Source organism: Rattus rattus, chromosome 5 (genome assembly GCF_011064425.1).
Source record: "Rattus rattus isolate New Zealand chromosome 5, Rrattus_CSIRO_v1, whole genome shotgun sequence".
Taxonomy (NCBI): Eukaryota; Metazoa; Chordata; class Mammalia; order Rodentia; family Muridae; genus Rattus; species Rattus rattus.
The window spans coordinates 125,494,400-125,515,506 of record NC_046158.1 but is presented as its reverse complement, the minus strand read 5'-3'; the positions used below and the strand labels follow the sequence as shown (position 1 = coordinate 125,515,506).

The 21,107-nt window shown below is 45.7% G+C and overlaps 1 protein-coding gene across 5 annotated transcripts in view; it reads right to left on the bottom strand.

Moving 5' to 3' along the window:
* Rin2 (Ras and Rab interactor 2) overlaps positions 1-21,107 on the bottom strand; it is a 126,665-nt gene that overhangs the window by 8,685 nt on the left and 96,873 nt on the right. For all 5 annotated transcript variants that reach the window (XM_032904342.1, XM_032904341.1, XM_032904344.1 and 2 more), the window contains 4 exons: positions 20,565-20,656; positions 17,896-19,053; positions 2,633-2,938; positions 493-624 (listed from right to left, as the gene is read on the bottom strand). In XM_032904342.1, coding sequence (XP_032760233.1) covers positions 493-624; positions 2,633-2,938; positions 17,896-19,053; positions 20,565-20,656 — 1,688 coding nt within the window. The remainder of the gene's footprint in view (positions 1-492; positions 625-2,632; positions 2,939-17,895; positions 19,054-20,564; positions 20,657-21,107) is intronic.

Below are 21,107 nucleotides of genomic sequence, written 5' to 3'. Positions count from 1 at the left end.
CCTTGCTTTGAACAAGGAGGCCCTAAGTTCAATCCCTAGTACTGAAACAAACAAGCAAACAAACGAATACATACATACCAAAAAAAGGGGAAAGTATATTCTATTGAATGTTTAATTCTACTAAGTTAAATTTTTATTGTCAGACTTGGTTGCATTTTCTCCTTCTTTAATTCTAATTTTTCTACCATGAATTACTATTACTACTGTAATTTTTAAAAGGTCAGAGAGCCATAATTTGTTTGGGGGAACAGGCTGGCCTCAAACTCACTATTTAGTCAAGGATAACCTTGAATTTCTGATTCTCCCAAGTGCTAGGATTAGAGGCATGTACCTAAACACCCAGGCAGTATATAGTTTTAAATTAAAAAAATGGCTAACTTTATATTCCATGAGTTTCATCTCAAATTTAAAATGTGTAACCCCCCACCAACCACCCCGCCTCTCCCCCAAAGCCTCACTGCCTCGTTCCTCTGACTCACTCGAGTATATTACCTTCTCCATGCAGCAGTGATGGGTCTAGGAGCTCCATCATGTACTCGATTTCAGTGTCCAATTCAAGCATATCACACTGAGCTATGACATAGGTCAGGACCGGCAAGAAGTCGTCCGCACCGTACATCCTCCCTAGGATCAGGAAGAGAGAGCAAGGCGGGATATTTTTACTTATATTTCTGTCTTTCACATCCTATTTGCTGCTTTTATTAGCCACCAAGGAGTCATGCTGGGGAAATGTGCTACTTATAAACAGGCGTGGGAGTTCCTGGAATCCTACCTACATGGTCCCCGAGTCTACCCACTGCTTTCTGTGACCAGCCCTGGCTCACAATCTCATAATAGATGTCTCTGAGACAGTCAACGCAGCTCAGATTTTCATCCCGTTTTTAAGATTTGTGCACTAGAACAGAGTGCTTTTAAGTGTTTTAAGCTGTTAGCAAGGCATAATATAAACCCCGAATAGAATGTTTTCTTAGGCTAGTTCTTTCTGGTTCAATGTCTCCTGTGCACATTTATCACAAGTGTAATGACAGACCAAACTTACATCAGGAAAAAATTTGCCCTCTGCTTGATGTTCATGTTGTTTGCTTGATTTATTTAAATGTGTTGATGATAGTAATTCAGTACATTGATGACAGCACCTGATCAATAGCAATATATAGGAAGAAGAGGAAGAGGAGGAGGAAGGAGGGAGGGGGAGGCAGAAGTCCTTATTTCTTGTGCTGTTTGCTTGTAATGGTGGTTCTTAAATGGGTTGACTTTGCCAATCGAGAGCACACTTGACTCTCTCAGAAAAACAATTCTCATGATCACAGCTGGAGGGAGGGTGAGGGTGCAATCGTATCCAGGATGCTGCTAAGCTTCCCCACAGAAAGTGGGGCAGCCTCCACAGCAAAGATGAAAATGTAATCCTGAGAAGGTATTATTCTGGAAATTTTTATAAATGATCTCGTGAGCTTCAGAGATACATTTCAGGCCTTGTCCACAGGCTGGCAATAACTCAAGGGCTGCGTGTGTGTGTGTGTGTGTGTGTGTGTACATGCACATAGAAGAGCCAGGGGTTGACATTAGGCATCATCCCCAATTGCTCTCTTCTGTATTTACTGAGGCAGAAGTCTTTCACTTGGAGCTCACCTATTTGGCTCCTCTAGCGAGTCAGGTTACTCCGGGGATCCCCTTTTCTCTGCCTCACGAATGTGGGATTGTGGGTAAACTGCCACACACATCCACCCAGAATTTATGCGGATGCTGGAGATCTGAACTTTGGTCTTTATGCTTGCCTGACAAGTGCTTTGCTGACTGAACCACTCCCCCCCACCCCTCCCACGGTCCCAAGGGCTCAAAGGTTAAAATCCTCATTTAGTCCTCTCTACTGTATGCACACATGCATTACCATCCACTCCAGTGATGGGTAACAGAACCTGTCACTCCAGCAATGGGTAACAGAGCCTGTGTGTTCTCTCTGTGGTTTTTCTACTATGGCAATTTCTGTCAAGAAAAAGGTTGGTCATCGCCTACTCTCTGAAGGCCTGGAGCAGGGTGGACTCAGTCACTACCCATGAATCATCGGTTCTTCTGCATCTTTAGGAAAGAGCCAGGGAAATTCTGAGGACTTATTTCCTACTTTTAGTTCTTTGATGACTTCCGATCACATCGCTTCAGCCTCATCCTTACCGAACACTCCAGATTTCTCATATGTGTGCTGTAGATTATCAGCATAAACACTCATGGGCCAGAGTGTGGCAAAGGCTTCACTAATATTCCCATTGCATTTGGAGTTCAGAACGAGTTGCCTTACCTAGTTCTCCCACTATGGAGGAGAAGGTCATGTGTATCAACAGATGTGGGAACCACAGGGTTGAAGATTAAAACTGCCACAGTCCCTCAAGTAAAGAAAATCATTTGCACAGGGAGGGTAACAAATAAAAAAAGCACTATGCTGTACTAAGTCTTTAAGTCAGCGTTATAGACAACTCTTACTTTGTCCTTATCCACGTTCACTGACTGAGCTATTGCACGAGACTCATTTGACAAATCCCATCTATTGCATTTGTATAGGCTGTGAAACCAAGAGACTGAAGGGAGGAGGTAGTGGAATTCAAATTGGAAATCTGGACCAAATGACAGGCTGCCTCACCTGAGTTGTTCTCCATGACAGTGTAGATGAGCTTACAGACCCGTAGCAAAAGCATGACTTTCTTTTCTGGTGAATACATCTTCTGCATGGTCATGAATTTCAGCTTGATCTTCTCCAGCTCCATCAAGTCAGGGGTTGGAGCAAAGACCCCCAGCTCCTGTGGGTTTCTCTGCCGCACAAGCTGTAGGTTTTCCTTGAGTTGTTTCCACGAGCCATCAGCCGTGTGGAAGTCCTTCAGCATGGCCTCCACGTGGCCCTTAAGGGGCTTCAAGATGCATTTGTGCATGGCCTTCTCCAACACCACATCTGCCAAAGAAAAAGAAGCTACTGTGACCGCAGTCTGAAGAGAGGATGGTTGTAACTGGTGCTTTCTTGGGATACAGATCTGTGACTCCACAAGGTCCTCAGAAGACAGGACAAACACATGATCAGGATGTTTAACATCCGACAGACTACAGACAGAACCACCATGACTCACACAGCAGGTAAGGTGACCTTGCCCTGATAACACTGTCCTTGCATACACTCAATAAAACAAGCAGGCTTATGCTAATCTCCCTACCTTCAAGCAAATACTTCAGCAGACCTTCTGATCTAGGTGTTCTACTGTCCTTTCCTGTTGATGTGGCATCTGGTAGGATTTTCTACCTTAAAACAAAACAAAACATGTGTGCCTGCACCTGTGTGAGAGCAGACACATGCTGGCAGGAACAGGGAGGTAAGAGCACAGGCTTGGGTGTCCACACTCATCTCCTACCTTATTTGAGGCATGGTCTCTCCTCTGTGGTTCACTGCTGTACATGCCAGGATAGCTGGCCTGCAAGCAAAGGGTTTTCCTACAGTGAGGGTGGGATTTTGCATTTTTGGATTGGGTTCTGAACCAAAAACGTCCTTTCATTTGCAACAGAGGACAGCAGTGAGGCATCAGGTGAGACCTGAATATGGCCTGCAGCTTTGGTAACCGAAGGGACCCACATACAGTGGGGTGCTCCCTCCCAGAATATTCCCCCCATTAGGCATAAACTATACCCAAACACCTATTTTCACAGAGAGATTCTTTATTAAGCTGGCAAGAAAAGTAAAGTGGATATTTTCTGGCAGAAAACAGCAGCAAATGACCTTGCAGGTGTGATTTTTTTTTTTTCTTTTAAAGAGGAAAAAGGGGGAGGTCTGTGTTAGGATGGGCTAGGATATGGTGGTATGTTTTAATTGGCACATTAGTTAGGTGAACCAAAGGGGCTTTTGATTGCCGGCCTTGAACACGTTGATAGGTGGACCTTGGTGATCAGCCTTAGGAGTCTGGCATCAGAAAGTGTCCAAATAAGGGAACAGACCTTGGTGGCTGACTTTAAGGATGTCATCTATGGCTTACAAGGGAGAGAGAAGTGGGAAGGGCAAGGCCTGCTGGCGCCGTGTTTGCTATGCTCAGGTTGGCTAGAGCCCTTCAGTAACTGTGGAATCACAGCTTCAATGTTGTTTTTTCGCCAAGTTTGACAACTATACCGAACTTTGCAGTCTTAGCTTTGTTTTTAGGAAACAACAAACTATTGGGGTAAAGGGGGCAAAATGCCTGTGATGAAGTCTCTGATGGTCCAGAAACAAAGAGGGCTCATATGTGTGCATGTGCACTATGCGGATATACAGAAGGATGAACAAGGTGACGGTGGCAAAGGCTGACACTTCTTTGTATTATTAGTGCAATTTTCCTGTAAGTGTCATACTATTTTAAAATGAAGAGTTTAAACATTTAAATTTCTATGGAGTTAGGAAAACCTTTAGGTATGGGTAGAGTTAATTTTCCCTCCTTTTCGTGGTCACCCAATGGAATAGCTTCCATTGTTGGCATTCAGATGAATGGTAACACAAATCTGTGTCTCTAGGCTGAAGATAATTTGCACAGTGATGAATTCTCTGCTTCTTCAGAGTCAGTTTTCTCATCTCACATGCTACAATTCGTACCATCCCACCCGAGTGCTACCATGGTAACCATCTGATATAGGACACCAATATGGTTCCATTCTGCAAGTGCACAGATCCACTTACATCTAAGATTAGAAAGAGCTGGGTTATTTCTCTGGCCTCTGAAACTCTTGATATTGGGTCAGATCATACTGAATTCAGATTCCTATCTATTATTAGAAGTCTGGGGAGGGGTGGGGAGTAATCTAAGCCAGCTGTGCAAATCACAGGACAGCTTGACTGTACCTCCCAAGTCAGTACTGAGTCGTCTAGAGGTTAATGCTGACCCCGAAGCAATCAGATTTCCTCAGCCTAGGTTTTCCTCTTTCCTCCCCTTCCACACTCTTTGTTTAAAGACAGAGCGTCACATAATTAAAGACCAAAAGAGAAGCACCAGGAGTTAAAAGAAAGAAGAAAAGCAAAGCAACACATTTCACGTAAGACCTTAAACAGGTTATTTCATTTGCATTGGTTCTGACAATGAACTTATGTGATGTCATAGCTTCTTTGACCTTACTCTGTATGATCGTTACAAAAAAAAAAATTAATAACAGTAGTTGAGTACTTAGATGAGCTAAACCCTATCCAAATACTTTACCTAATTATATCCCAATCCTTGCAACAGCTCCTTGCTTTTGCATAACATTAATACTATGCTATGCATATTTTACAGATGAGGAAGTCCATAAATATCTAATGGCTCGCTTGAGGTGATGTGACCACTCAGAACAAGCATTTAGGCAGCTTTTCAAAGTAAATCATCTCCTTTCTCTCTCTCTCTTTTTGGTGTGCTAGAGATCAAGCTCAGGGCCTTGAGCATAATAAGCATGTGTTTCCTCCACTGGAGCCGTACCCTCTGCAACTCCAAGTAAATGATCTCTTGTTTTAAATTCCAAGTCACTTTGTAAACAATGTCCAGTTTGCCTACCTTGTTCAAGGGTTCTGAAAGTGGCATTCATAAATACCAGTCACCTGCACCTTGGCAGATGGGACACCAAGGAAGTGGGTGGGCCATGCCAACCATTAATTAGGAATGTACATAAATGTCCATAGCTGGGCTATTCATTATTGCCCCAAATTGGAAAGAACCCAAAGCCTGGTCCAACAGAATGGCTGCAATGGGATGTATTCACACTGTGGTATATTACAGTGGGACTCAGACAATGGGATACATTGAGTCAATGAGGAAGCACAGAGCTCCACAGACAGCATGGGTGAAAGAAACTCCCAGATACCACACTGCTTGTGAAAGAGGCATAGTAGGCAAACCTCCCACAGCCTTTCACCTCAACAACAACAACAACAACAACAACAACAACAACAACAACAACAATAAAATATAGTACATAGTTTGCCAATGGTTCAGAAGTCAGGTTGGCAGTTGCCTTTGGTTAGGAACCAACTGAGGGGCCATGGGGCCACTTTGGTATGTGTGAGGAGGGTAGAAAAGTTTTGCTGCTAGATTTAAGAGGTGCCTAATTTGAGTGTCCATATATAAGATTCAATGCTTAAAACTACTGCGCTTTATGTATCCAAATACACATATAGACAGAAAACAACTGAAGACCAGCATGGAGTTTTTACTTCAGAGCAATGTGTAACTTCAGAACGGGCCCAGCCACCTCTGTGCCTGAGTATTATGCAAACTATCTCCAAATGGCTCTGGGCTGTTCTTAGTGGTGAGGACAATGGAGGGCTCATCCCAGCAAGCTGACCAGGCTCCCTCTTCCATTTATCCACGTGGCCAGGGACCAGTGCTGGCTTTGGTTGTAGTGTGGCTCTGGGAATTTGCGAGGAGTAGATGATTTCCTTAAAGTGAAAAGTTTATAAGAGCTAGAGGACCGGGACATCTGCCTAGAGATAGTGTCTTCTTTTAAAAATGAAAAGGAGAAGGTGGAGGATGAAGAGGAGGAGGAGAGGAAGAAGAGGAGAAGGAGGAAGAGGAGGAGGAGAGGAAGAAGAGGAGGAGGAAGAGGAGGAGGAGGAGGAAGAAGAATAAGAAGAAGAAGAGGGAGAAGAAGAAGGAGGAGGAGGAAGAGGAGGAGGAGAAGAAGAAGACAGATTAGAGGTGGGTGGGGAAGAAAGGGTAGATCTTGACTTGAAGGAAATTCTTAAAGAATCAATAATAATAATAATATATTTTAAAAGAAGTCACCCAGCTATGCAGTAAAGAAATAAGTCTCCACTAGCTTCACCATGGATAATATGACCGAAGTCCGGTCACTCACTGTGGTGCCACTATTGACCTTGTTTTCAGGAATCTGAATTTGTCTAGGAATTTCTCCGAAATACGTCTAGCTCAAACCAGTTGAAACCAGTGACTCACTGCCTAGGAATGTCAGGTGTTTGATGGGTGACTATTTGCTACAAAGGGTCAAATACTCCACTCCAAGCTGCTGTTTTCAGTGCAGGATTTTCTGCTTCATTTTCCTTGTCTGTAAACACCTCTCTCCACACCTTAGGGCACCCTATCTGTAAGCACACACACACCCTTTTTCTCCTCGAGAAAGTGGATTTAAGATTTGGGACTTTCCATCTCCTCGTATTTAGCAAGCCTGTGAACAAACTCTTTTGCCAAACACAGTGGCTTCAGACATATCTGATGGCCAATGACAGTATTAGGCATTTCTCTAACGTCGTTTTTGTTTGTTTGTTCGCTCGTTCTTTTTAAAGACCATGCTTTAAAACTAAGACTGGTCTCTTCACTTTCTTTTCAGGGCTGTGCTCTTACTGCCCACCTCTCTCAAACCCTTAATAAGAGTGTGAGGAGGATTTGAAATAAAAGGAAGGACCAGCAACCCACTGAGTGACCCCACTGCTTCTCTCCAGCAAGAAACCAAAGTCTCTGCTCTTAGGCAAGAGAGCAAAATCATTTGAGGAACATAAGACCTCTCAGAATAAGGCCTAACCCAGACAAAAGCCAAACACAAAAACCACGGCTGTGCTCACAGCTCTTGTAGATTACCAACTTGTTCCTTTCTGCTGTTTTGCATCATCTCTGGGTGCTTTAATTCCAACATGAGAACCTCAAATCATTCCTAGTAAAGAACAGCAATCTTATTCTGGACACTTTTTATTCACAGACTCCTTAAATCTTCAGACAAGCTCTGCACGAGGCCTGAGATACAATCACTTCACAGAGGAAGAAATCCATGTTGGCAGCAAGCAAGAGGGAGAACCAGGATTGCACCCAGAACACCTGCTTCAAGGGTTCTTTTTTTTTTTTTTCGGAGCTGGGGACCGAACCCAGGACCTTGTGCTTGCTAGGCAAGCGCTCTACCACTGAGCCAAATCCCCAACCCCGCTTCAAGGGTTCTTGATGGTAAGTTGGCTGCAGCTGTACTCCATCAACAGAAGGCATGTATAACAGGAGAGTACAAATATCCATTAATGAAGAAAGAATAGCCAACCACTCTTTGATGATCATTTTCTCCCTACGTCTCTGGTAATAAGACACTAGAACAGCTGGGCTTGGTGGTACATGCCTTTACAATCCCAACACTTGGGAGCAAAAACCGGTTATTCTTTGTGACTTTGAAGCCATCCTGGTCTACATAGAGTTTTCAGAAAAAACTTCATGAAAACACTAACAAGCTAAAGAACTGTTTGAACTGTAATATTTTGGATTTTAGAGACCATATATTAGTTGTACCCTCTGAAGGACTCAAACTGGAAACAAGGTTTGTGAAAACAGGGGTCTTATCAACTGGTCCTGCAGACTATCCGAAGTGGGAAGTGGCAAAGACTATGTTGGTTCTCCTGGCCTCACTGTATCAGTGTAGTAAGTGGTACTACAATATTCCATGTGTTGGCCTCTAGGCAACAATTGATTCACTCTTCTATGAAGAAACAGAGACAGGACACTTGGGAGAAGGCAGCATGGGGATCAGAAGTTCAAGGCTAGCCTCAGGTATGTAGCAATCTAATGGTCAACCTGGGCTCCATGAGACTTGTGTTTCAAAACAAGCAATAAGAGGAGAGAGAGTCTTTCCATTTTCTGTCTATCTGAGCTACAGGATATATTCAAAGGGTAGAGACAGCAGAAAAAACACCATCTGTTTCTAAAACACACTAGCTTTGATTGTAAGCTTTCTGTTTACCCACTGCTTACCCAGACAGCCATAAGAACCCCAGAAGAAAGGGTGAAATCCAATGAAACCTGTCTTAGAAAGAGTACTGGAGGCCATTACACCAAGGAGCCAGTCCAGCTCCACCTTAAATGGCCATGACCAACTGACTTTACTTTTTTACTGGATAGTTACTATTCAGACTCTCTTCAGAATGTTCAGAATGGTTCATGCAATGTCATACATGAACCATTAGTCTGAGTCTGACTGAACTGGTGATTATTTAAATGATACAAAATGGCGATTGATATCCTTCAAGAGACTCTAACAATAACCAAAGTCTCAACAAATAACATGGTTGGTAGTCCTTGTCTTAGTTATTTCTCTACCCACAGTAACAGAATACCTGATTGAAAAAATCAACAGAGGAAGGGTTTACTTTGGTTCACAGTTTGAGGGTACACAGTCCACCATGGTGAATGAGGTGGTTCAGTCTCTGTCAGTGGGAGTTTAGTGTCTACTTGCTTATTATCTGGGCTGACCAGGAAGCAGAGAGAATGAGAGCAGAAGCAGGGTTAGTCTATAACCCTTAAAGCCTTTTCTCAGTAACAGAAATACCGAGAAAGCTACTTAACAAAGACAATAGGAGATTGGTTTATATGGCTTCCTGGCTCACCCTTGAATTCTGGTTATTTAACAATGACAAAAGTGTCAGAACTAGGAACTAATACTTGATAGCTATATGTGAGGTGCTTTTGTAGAAAAGTTGGGTTGTTGAATTTTAAACATTTACAGTTCTAACATACAACTGGCACTTGTTTGTGTTGTTCCTATCTTAAGATTACCCATGAACTCTTGCTGTTAGCAAGAACTAGGTCATTCTCAGGTAGGGCCTGAAGATTAGAAGCTAGATGACTGTCCATGGAAGGGGAAGATGAGGCATAAAGTATGCTAATCCTTTCCCAGGATGTGGAGAGATGCATCATGGGCGTTCTACTGTGCAAGATGTTGACAGTAAGTTGACATGTCTTTTTCTCATGCACTAACACACATTGCTTTGGTGGGACCGTTATAGAGAAGATTGGAGCCTGAGTGAAGGCTCATGTGGTTCGAGCACTTGTGGGGCTTTCTGTAACAACTGAGGGCAGCCAGGCCAGCTGGGGATTCTGAGATACTGTACTGAGTGTGCCTTGGAAGTGCCCCTAGCAGCTGCACCCAGAGTAGGGTGGGTGTTCATTTCTCAGCCTTCCCCACCAACCTGGAAAAACAGGGCAGTGGGATGAGAAAGTCTGAAGCCAGATGTCTTGGGTGCTGGCCACTGGACATTACACTGGCAGCAACTGTCACCACACCTTGTTCTATGGAAAGAAAGGGCAGCAAGCAGGTGACCAGACCGTGCACGTGTAGGTGATCAGCAGCCAGAGACTTCCAACCCAGTGGTCCAGCCCCAGCTTTTCCAGTGATACAGCCTGCATTCCTGCCTTTCAGCAGCGAAGTCTCTCAGCAGAGTGTGTAGCCAAGTGAAGCAGAAGGCTGTTTACCGAGGTTGCCTGACTTAGGCATAAAGTATACACGTCCACTTTTTACATGTGTGACCTTGAGGGAGGATGGCCTTCCCCGGCTCAGTTCTCTTGTCTGTTATAGGGCTTCCCCCAGCTTCACAACAGAACTGCTGAAAGGACTTGGTGAAGTCCCATGCCGTGAGTACCCACTGTGCGTCGGATACCTACTAAGGATGCTAAACTCACTGCTTCCCTTGGAACAGGCGACGCCTCTGAAGAGACTCCAGGTCTGCGGATTTGGGTCAGAGTTTTTGTTTTGCGTTTTAGTATTAATTGTGGTTAGATTAAGAGCCCTGTGTTTTCCTGGTTACCACCTTCCCTTGCTCAGGTACTCATGCCTGTCAGTTCCTCCCCTCTGCCAAAACAAACAAACAAACAAACAAACAAACAAAAAACCAAAAAAAAAACCCCCAAAAAAACCCCCAAGGATCTGAGGCTTCCCAGCTTTTCTGTGCTTCTGTTCATCTGGTATTTCATCGCAGCCTCATTCTGTTCCCATCTAACAGCTTGGAAAGCACAGAGAGTTGGAGATCTTCGGTGGCCACGTATCCATCCCAGCAGGGGAAGCAGTAAGGAGAAAGGAATCCCAGACCTACTTTAGATGAGGAAACATGGCACCGGGCAAGGGCTAGAAGGATACCCAAGCCTTCCACTGAGTGTGGGTCAAAGGGCGGGGTCAACCCATCATTAGTGCAGGCTTGGGTTGGGTGACTGGAGAAGCCCAGATTACATTGCTATGCCTACTCCATTCTGTCCACTCTAGGACCTGACAGGACCTCTCTCTGTGCTTCTGTACCTTCCTGAAAGCTCCTCCTGGGCCTGCTCTAGTTTTTCTCAAAGTGGATTCCAATGGTGATTTCCATCCGCCCACCTCTCTCGTTGCCTCCCCTCACCCCTCAGTGTTCTTTGTGGCTGCTGCCAAGACATTGGGAGAGTTAGATTTTTCTCCTTGACAGAAACTCTTCTGAAGATCTCACTTGGGAGGACATCACTGGAACTGACTCAGCACAGATCTTCCAGGTAACATATATCCCAAGCATTAAACAGAAAATCCTTCCTTTGGGTACCGACATGAAGATGATGTGTTTCCTTACTCTGGAAGATCACCCGATACCTACTGGCGATGGCATCACTGCCAGGGGTGGGACAGTCTGCCTTGCAGTTCTGCTCGGGTGTCTTGGAACACACGGTTGCTATAGGCATGTTGCTCATATGTACTTCAGATCATCAACAATAATGCTTTATAGCAGCCCAGCAAAGAAGTTATCAATACACAGACAGCAAGCGCTGGCACTGTGATTCACTTACATTTTATATTTTTAATTATGTGTATGCATGTGTATCTGTGTATGGGTATATGCACATAAGTGCAGGTACCCCATGAGGCCAGCAGAGGGCATCAGATCCCTTACAGGAGGTGGTAGACCACTCAAGATGAGTTCTGGGAACTGAACTTGAATTCACTGAAGGAGTAATGCATGCACTTAGTCGCTTTTCCGAGCCTCTCACTAAGTTTTGCCCATTTGGTAAGTTTCAGTGAAGACCACCATGTAAACATATGGGCTTGATCCAAGTAGCTTCTTACATAAGGGATCTCTAGGGCTGATTTCAGTGTCTTCCAGTAAAAGTTCAGTAAAAACCAAGGCAGGAAGAAGGGGAAGTGAGCCTGCCCTCTGCTCAGACGCTGAGCTTGTGAAGCTGAGCTGGAGGTCAGCCCTGCAGACCACTAAAGCCTCAGCCTGTGCCCTACTCATTCTGCTGACATGGCCAATTGGAATTACTCTTTTTGTGAGTAGTGTAGTGGGAAAGCAAACTGTAATTCTTCTAGTCAATCAGGGTGGCAACTTAAGGCCCCTGACTCATACTCTTCAGTTTTGGCACAAACTCCTCTTTTCCCTCGGGTTTCTTGCCCAAGAAACAGAATTGTCTAGCACAGCAAACAGTCTAGCATGGACTCGCCTTGCTCTGTAATGCGATCTGCACTTTGAACCTCTGAGTAGGGGCTTTGGGAATGGCAGAGTTAGAGGCCCCTTGGGTGGAATATCATGGAATGGGTGACTCAGACTCAGAGATCCTCAGCTACAGGGTGGTGAGCCTTTGTGTGGCTGGTAAAATGACCCAATTTTGATATTGTCAAGAAAGAATGAAGCTGGACTGGGTGGTGCACGCCTGTGTGGAATGCCAGCTACTTGGGAGGCTGAGACAAGAGGATCACAAGTCAGGGCCATTCTTGGCTACAGAGTCTCAAAATAAAAAGAAAAATGTGTGCCAGGCTCTAGATTCAATCCTCAAGACTGAGGTGAGGTATAAACATTATTTAGCACTTAAATTAATGTTCATTAATAATATAGGCATTCTTTTCAAATTCTAGAAGTAGCCACTCTTTCTCCCGTTACTGCACTAATTCTTTTTTTTTTTTTTTTTTTGGTTCTTTTTTTTGAGCTGGGGATCGAACCCAGGGCCTTGCGCTTCCTAGGCAAGCGCTCTACCACTGAGCTAAAGCCCCAACCCCCCTTTTTTTTTTTTTAAGATTTATTTCTTATATATATAAGTACACTGTAGCTGTCTTCAGACACACCAGAAGAGGGCATCAGATCTCATTACAGATGGCTGCGAGCCACCATGTGGTTGCTGGGATTTGAACTCAGAACCTCTGGAAGAGCAGTCAGTGCTCTTAACCCCTAAGCCATCTCTCCAGCCCAACTGCACTAATTCTTAACTCTTAGACACTTGATCCTTTCAGGTGACAGAGTCACAAGTACTAGATGAACCGTCAGAAGATACAAGATTTTAATCTCAGTTTGGCACTAGCATCTCTCTGGCCACATGACTCAGAATGGCTTTTTAAAAAGCAAATAATTTAAGGTCTTAAATCACACTGTGAATTTACGAAATTACATTAGACATTGGAACGTGCGCCTGACTTGGACACTCATTAAAAATAGCCACAATTTTGAAGCGAACCTGGTCTACCTAGTGATTTCCAGCCTGGTCTACTGGTCTACGTAGCAAATTCCAAGCCAATGGAGTCTCCCACCCCCACCCCCCGCCAAAAAAAGCCAAAAGCAAAAATGGAACCCCTATATAAAACAAAACAAACACATTAAAAACAAAACTTAATGGCTTCACTCCAAACAACAACCCCAAACGGATACAAAATCAAACCAAACACCTTTATCAGAATCTGAACCAAAGTAGCAGTGGTAGCTTAACCCAGACAAATGACTTGTGACCTCCCTTTTTAGAGGTGGGGTTTCTCACTTGGTTGCAGATCAGCACTGACCCTTGGGCTAAAGTAACTCCTGCTTCACCCTCTTGACTAGCTGGGGCTGTAGGCATGCGCCCCTGGACTAGGCTCTCAATGCTCGTTTCTTATGCGTTGTTCATTCTGCAGTGCTCTACCACATCTCAGTACCGTTTCTCCAGGGAAACCCACAAACAACAACAAAGACTAAAAAACAAAACAAAACCACCCTTGAATACACAAATCAATGTGCTCTTCGACAAATGTGGGAATCGAGTTTAAGGATGCTTCTTCAAAGAACTAAAACACTCTTTGAAAAAAGCATGTTTCTGTTTATAGCAATTAAAGGAAACATGATATTGTCTTGTTTTCCACTACTAATTGTTAGGGACGTGGAGAGTTGGATGTTTTGCCAGAATTAGTCATCTGTGGTGAACATTTTCTGTGAAATAGAAACTCGGAGGGCAACTAACATTTTCAGTGTTAGACAAATTTTGCTTTTCTTGAAATGAAACTTACAGACAGGAGGAGTCCCCAAGGCTGACATCAAGTCAAAAGGGAAAAACAGTTCTACTAAAATTAAAATACCCAATATTGCTACAAGTTTGGCAAATAGAGATTTTTTTTTTTTAAAGCAAGAAAATGTGGATTCTCTCTCACTGGCTGTCAGAGACCAAGGCGAGACTACTAACAAGGAATGACTATTGGGGTATGGTCACACTCATCCATGGTGGTCCTTCGTACCATGGGTAGCAGTTATGAACCTAACTCCCTCTGCCAGTTAAGGACTGGATGCAGGGCTTTGGGTAAAGCCTTGAAGTGTGTCCTGTTCTTGTTAAAACACTGGCTTGCTCTTCCCTCTCTCACCTGTGGTGGTGGGGTGGGAGAGTGACTGCTGTCCAGAAGGAAGCCCATTGGTGGGCTTGGAATGAAGGGAGAGAGGGTCACATGGAAATCGGCCCACATCACACCCTCATTAACTTCATTGTTCAACAGACTCACCGAGTAGATGCCGGGCAACTACATATATTCAGGACCCTCCAAAGGGCAGGGATTTGGGACAGTCTCAATAGAATGAAAATTCCCCATTTTAGGACATGGCCCATAGATATTAGCAGCTTTTTATTTTGATACTGACTCACTGCATAAAACTGAGGAGAAAGCACTCAAAGGAGATGGGTAGGACTTGAGCAAAGTGAGAGAGGGTGAGATCTCTCCTCCACCCCAACTCCTAAAGAACTGTCCTTGAAAGGCAGTATCAGCACCACCCACTTACACAGAGGAGATCCTTACAGAATTCATGATGTCCTTGTTACCTGTGAATGACAGCTCTAATTCTACAGGAGTTAACCCATGAAGTGCCTCCTCCCACTTCTTTGGCTTCGGAATGAACGCTGTAAGTCTGGGATTAAATTAGAATTCCTGTCTCCTATATTTGGTTCCCCAGAAGTTATGAGAAAGGGAGACGGGATGAAGTCCTTTCAGAGCAGAGAGACCCAAATGACATTCTTGAAAAACTTTCCCAGCACTCACAGACACCTGTTCAGAACAAATTTCAGGCTTGGGATTCTGCAGATAGCTCACAGTGAAGATTCCAGTATTCCTTCCAGGAAGTGAGATGTGGGAGCGAACACCCCCCCCACACACACATACACATGCATCCACACCCACACACACCAGAGATCAGAAGACCTGGGCTGCATACCACTCCCTTACAGGCTCAGGCCTAGACTCTGCCCATACATAGCTCTACACAGCCTGGCTTCTTTCAGAACTTGAAAATGATGAACAACATATGCAGAAATCTACCAATGCTTGATTCTGAGCTTCAAAAGTGTCACTGTGCTAACAAGTCCGTAGGAAACCACCCAGCCCATCAACATAGGGAAATGTCAGGTTAACTCAAAGTTCTTATCAGAGTCCCAGTTTAGTCACTTCCACATAGAAGGGGACGGACTGGCTTTCTAATAACTAGGATCACTTCTTCCTCTTGGTGTGGTTCTCAGGCTGACCTCTGCTACACTAGCCTTCTCCTCACTTTCCGAAGTCTGGCGCTTTTCAACGTCCTTTCAAAACACTGCGGTTCTCATTCGTGAAGCAACAGGAAAAACTGTCTGCCTTCAGGCAAATGTTAAGAAAATAAAAAACACACCAGACCAGGCTGGGTACGGCAGTACACCACTAGTCCCAGCTAGTCCTAAAGTTAAGCAGGCTTGCTGGACTCTAGACGGTGTGGCCAGGCTAAGCAATACAGCTAGACTTCTGACTCAAACAAACAAAACCAAACAACCAAACGGCAAATAAAAAGCAAAACCAGTAGAAAAGCACAACAACGTGTGATACTTTTTAAACAGGTTGTAGCCACAGCATAGGGCCAGCAAACTGTCATGACTCCCCCAACAAGACAAACACAAGCAGTAGGCTGGCACAGCAGGGGCCTGGGAGCTGAGGCTGGAGAACTGAGGGTTCGAGGCTGGTCTGGGCCACTAAGTACAGAGCTTCACAGCAGTGCAAGCTCTGAACTTGCCAAGCTACTAGCTGGTGTGGGCTGCCATACTATCTGCCTTCCTCCATCCCTCAAGTGACAGAAAGCATTTTGACTAGGGTGTGTATGGAAGGGGATGGGGGCACTCACTGAAGTAGCTTGTTCAGGCTGCTTGGCTCGTAAGGAAGGCTCTACAGATGTGGGCTTCCTTTCTATTAGGGACTTCAGTTTTAAAGTAATTTTCAGCATGATTTTGGAATGATTGAGCTTTTGAACTATAAGCATTCTCTTCTTCTCTCCTCTCTCTGTCTCTCTGTCTTCTCTGTCTCTCTCTGTCTCTCTCTCTCTCTCTCTCACACACACACACACACACACACACACACACACACACACACACACACACAGAGAGAGAGAGAGAGAGAGAGAGAGAGAGAGAGAGAGAGAGAGAGAGAATGAATATCGGAACTTAACTGACAGCTGCCTTCCCAAGACCTTATTGTATTGGTTCGTGCCTCAGCAGGGAAGCCCAGGCTGCCTACCTGTTCACCAAGAAGACCCTGCTCTGTTGGCTAACTGGTGCTGTCTGCCTGTAGCTCAGTCCTGCCAACAGCCTCCTGGCTTCCTCCAGCCCTGGGAGAAAGCCTCTCATTCAGGTAGGGGGTCCCTGTGAATATGGTGCTGGAGGTGGTCTTCAGGAGACTCTAGGGCTGCAGGGGAAGGAGACCACTTGTGTGGATATTCTGCATTCTGCAGAGGTCTCCTGAAGTGCTTTCCATTCTTAGGCGTATCAAAAAGACACATTCCCTTCAGCCACTTTCTCTGGAGCACCCCAGCTCCTCTAGCCACGCCCAAATGGGCTAGGTCAGAGCCCCACAAGAAAACAAACAAGGCTTTGAGTCTTTTGTGACCAAATCAAAGAGCTGTTCAAATTCAGAGAGAGAGAGAGAGAGAGAGAGAGAGAGAGAGAGAGAGAGAGAGAGAGAGACTCCACCACACACTGTTTACTATTTTCAACAAACACACCCAATCAGAAAGAAGAAATCTGGGTTTAGCTAAACCATGGAAATGTTTGTAAACTCTTGGCTGTTGCTGCCCACTGAATGGAGTCTCTGAAATTAACCTTTTAAGAGTCAATGTCTGAAATTAAAACAAAACAACAACATCATCAACACCACCAACAAAACCCCTGGATACTCTAGCCCTGGAAAAAAAAAGGACTGCTTGCCAAATTCAAATTTGCCTTGGCAAGTTGCTTACCAAAGTAACAATTCATCCCACTGTGAGGTTACAAAGAAAGCACTTCCCCTTGACTTTGGAGAGAATGCCTTTCATGTGATCTCCAAATTATGTCACTTACTTTAAAGGTACACCAAATAAACTTCTCTCTCCTATTTCTTGTCTCTTTCCACACTGCCCAATACTACTCTGTAGGGTGAAAGCCATCGGGGAGGCTCTACTTGAGGCTGGACAGGATCCCAGGGTCGCGATGGTTGGTCTGTGTTGTTCTCTCTGGGCTAGGGGTGTGCTCCCCCCACCTCACCCCTAGTCTTCATATTTCTTACATATATACTACAAAACAAAGGCACTCACAGCCTCTCAACAGACATAGAAAATATTGTCAATAAGCACGCAGGTTACAGAGGGACGCACGCTCAGAAAATGCTCAACAGATGTTTCACATGGAGAGAGCAAGGGCAGGCAGCAACCGGGACCTTCCAAGGTAGGACAAAGCCCACCCCTGGGTAGGATCCTTCTGCAGTTCTAAACCATTTGAAGCTAGATGTGTAGCATCTGCCTTAAAAGAGAGATCTTTCCATTCTAAGGAGGTAGGAGAGTGTGTCATTTGGAACTCCAGAGTAAACTTCATCCCAAACAACTAACAGGGCACACCAGCTGACAAGGGTCACAGCAGATCTTACATTTTAAGTGGGTAGAAGGGCACTTACCAATTTGGTCTTCTGGGATCAGTGACTCGATAGGGGGGTCCAGTTCAGAGCTCTGAGACAAATAGTTCTTGACCTGGGTCATAAACTGCCGGATAGTCTGCAGCATATCGGTGCTGGACACATGGCACTCCTTGTTCTCCTTCAGGAAGCTCACGTAGTCTTGCACCAGACACCCGAAATAGGTGCATTTGTCCCGGGACAGCTCGGCGATCCTGCGGACCATGCGCTTCTCAGGGGTCATGAAGGAGCTGAACACCCCGCTCATCTTTCGCAACTGGGACTTGACCAGTTTGGGCAGCACAAAAGAACTGTTCCTCTTCTTTTTGGACTTGATGGGAGGTGCCATCGTCTCCTGGTCACTCTCCCCTTCGTAGTCCTCCAGGCTGCTGGTGGTGTCGGCCTCGTACCCATACAGGGGCATGCTCCGGTCGAACTCCAGCGAGTCCGAGGAGGAAGTGGAAAGGCTCATGTCGCTCAGCCTCTGCCTGGCTCCATGGCACGGTGGTGGCTGTGATTCAGAGCCGGGCGGCGGCGCCCTTGTGCAATCCCCGGGGGCGTCCCTAGGCGGGGCTCCACCTGCGTGCCCAGCTGTGCCCATCTCCACCTCCAGCTCCAGCTCAGGCTCCGGCGGGCTCCGGCCGGGCCGGCAGGCGGTCAAGGTCTTGGCGCTGCTTTCCGCTTCCAAAAAAGAAGCCTGCTTCTTCAGCCGGGGTGGAGGGATGGGAGTTGGTTTTGTTCCAAGCAGAGCTACGTTCCCATGTTTGCTATGGTGGACTGTTTCTGGCATGCTCGTCTGGGGTTCAGTCCTGGATAGCCCAGGGCTTGTGTGCAGACTATTAATAGCGGGTGGCGGGGGCCTGGGTGGGGGGGACCGAGGTCTCTCGGTGCCATTCGCGTTGGGAGTCCTTGTGCTCGGCCGCTTTGGGCCTGTGCTGAGGTCCTGGCTGTGCACTTTCAAGAAAAGAGGATTAATAAAACACAAGGCTCCGTTGGTCTGGCTGCACTCCAACTCTGAAGGCGTCCTGGTTTTTATAGAATGCACTCCATTTATAAGGCAGAGCTGACGCAAGGAGGCAGGGCAGATGCCGGCTGAGGAAAGAGGCCTATGGGGAGGTGGGGAGTTTGGGGGTTTGTTGTCTGCCGAGGAGCTCCAAAAATCTGAAAGTCATTATCAGGGAAGACAAGAATGTAAATATAGTGCTCTTGGGACATTCTTTCACACACACACACACACACACACACACACACACACACACACACACACACACACACTTTAGGGCAACAGAGGCTTAACTTGGGGTCTGCTTTTTTTCCTTTGATACTCCTCCCCTCCCCCCCTCTCACTGCGCTCCCTCACTGGAAAGGGCAGAAAGACAGCTATGGGTTCATAGAGCAACTCCCCCGGGCCTCTCACCTTCAAAGCCTTTGAGAAAGGCTAGCTGAGCCAACAGACAGCTCCAGCCCAGCCCTTCACACAGGTAAGAAGGACAAAGAAAACTGGAATGGGTCCAAAATAAGCTCATATAGGGCGCAGAACTACCGAGCTTGCTTTTCAAAGTCCCAGTCAGCCACCCTTTCCAATCAACTTCTCCCGGGTGCCCTTCAAGTGGCGGCTGCTAGCCAAGGAATCCATCCGGCCTCCAAGTTCCCCTTTATGAGGTAGGACCAGCAGCTGGGCTGGGGGATATTACACAATCTACTTGAGGTTTTAGGCATTCAGCATTAAAACCCAACAAAGAGGAAAACTGCATTCAAAGGTCTCATCCCTACAGGGGGTGGGATGGGGATGCAGAGAGAGAGAGAGAGAGAGAGAGAGAGAGAGAGAGAGAGAGAGAGAGAGTGAGTTATCTAGACATCATTCAAACACCATAGTCTGATTGTCAACCTATCCAAAACCCAAAGTCCTAAAACCTTAAAAGAATTCCCTTTCCATCTAGGAGGAAAATATTTAACTAAAGTTAAACCCATACTGACTGATTTTTGCCAGAGCACCAGGATCAAGTCAAACCCAGGTGAACTGCATGTATTGGTCCATTGTCAGCCACAGTCTGGTAGAATTGTGGTGTATAAAAAAAAAAAAAATGTGGTGTGTGTGTGTGTGTGTGTGTGTGTGTGTCGGAGTGGAGGGGACATTGGCAGAGGCAGACTTCGAAAGTAAGTCCCAGTAGCCATGGTAAGGACCTTTGGCAGGAAGAACATGGCCCACAGCAGCACGGTAGGAGCTGATAAAGAGGGGAAGAGAGACAGCTGTCATTAAGAGGTCTCCATCCTTACCCTCCTCACAGGACCAGAATGGCACAGGTGTCCGTGTGCCACTGCAGATGCAGGTGAATGTGAGATGTACCATACTGGACCTCTCTTTCTGTTAGTCCACCTTTCCCCAGAAAGAGAAGACTCTGGCAGGTCATACGTGCTTATGCTGGAGTCTTTACTTCTGGGGAGCCTTATTCGTTTGATGGGAGGAGAGTAGGGGTTAACCCAGGCACACTTAGCTCCAGTATTTGAGAGTTGGACTGACACTGGGGTAATGAATCGCAGAAGGCGTGACTCAGGGACCTCATTGTTCCGAGAGCTTCATTTTGCCAGTGTTTTTGATTGTAGCAATAGGGCCACGAGCAACCCCACTGGGATTCATTTCAAGACAGACCCATTCATGGGCACCCACTTACTTAGTCCCAGCTGGGCTAGTTCTTCAAGTTGAGACTCCGTCTTGGCTGTTGAAATGGCATAAGGCAGCTTCAAGGTGAATGGCAGAACATCCCTGTTAAAAGCAAGAGAGAGAGAACGTTTGTAATTGCACGGCTGGTGACTCTCTCTTACATTCCTTTTCGCTCTGGAAATGTTTCATCTTAAATTGTTGAAAACATCTCAAGTTGATACCATACCACGTCCAACCAGACCTTCTCCCTTTTGCCGACTCTCATCTGAATTATCCCACTGTGGGACAGACCGAGACACAAGGCTGCTTGGTTGAATCAGTGCCAACGATCAAGTCTACCTGCTGGGTAGCATTAGGTGTATAGAGTTCAATATCAGAATGATCGTGCTGGTAGATCCATCACTCCTCTAATGCATGGTGTCCCATTTGGCTAGATGCAGATCTTAATGTTGAACTCTTAGTCTCTAGACAGGAATTCAATCATTAATCCCCACTACCTTACAGGCAGCAGGCTCTCAGAAAGTATCTGCTGGCCCCCTCGACTGCAGTTTCA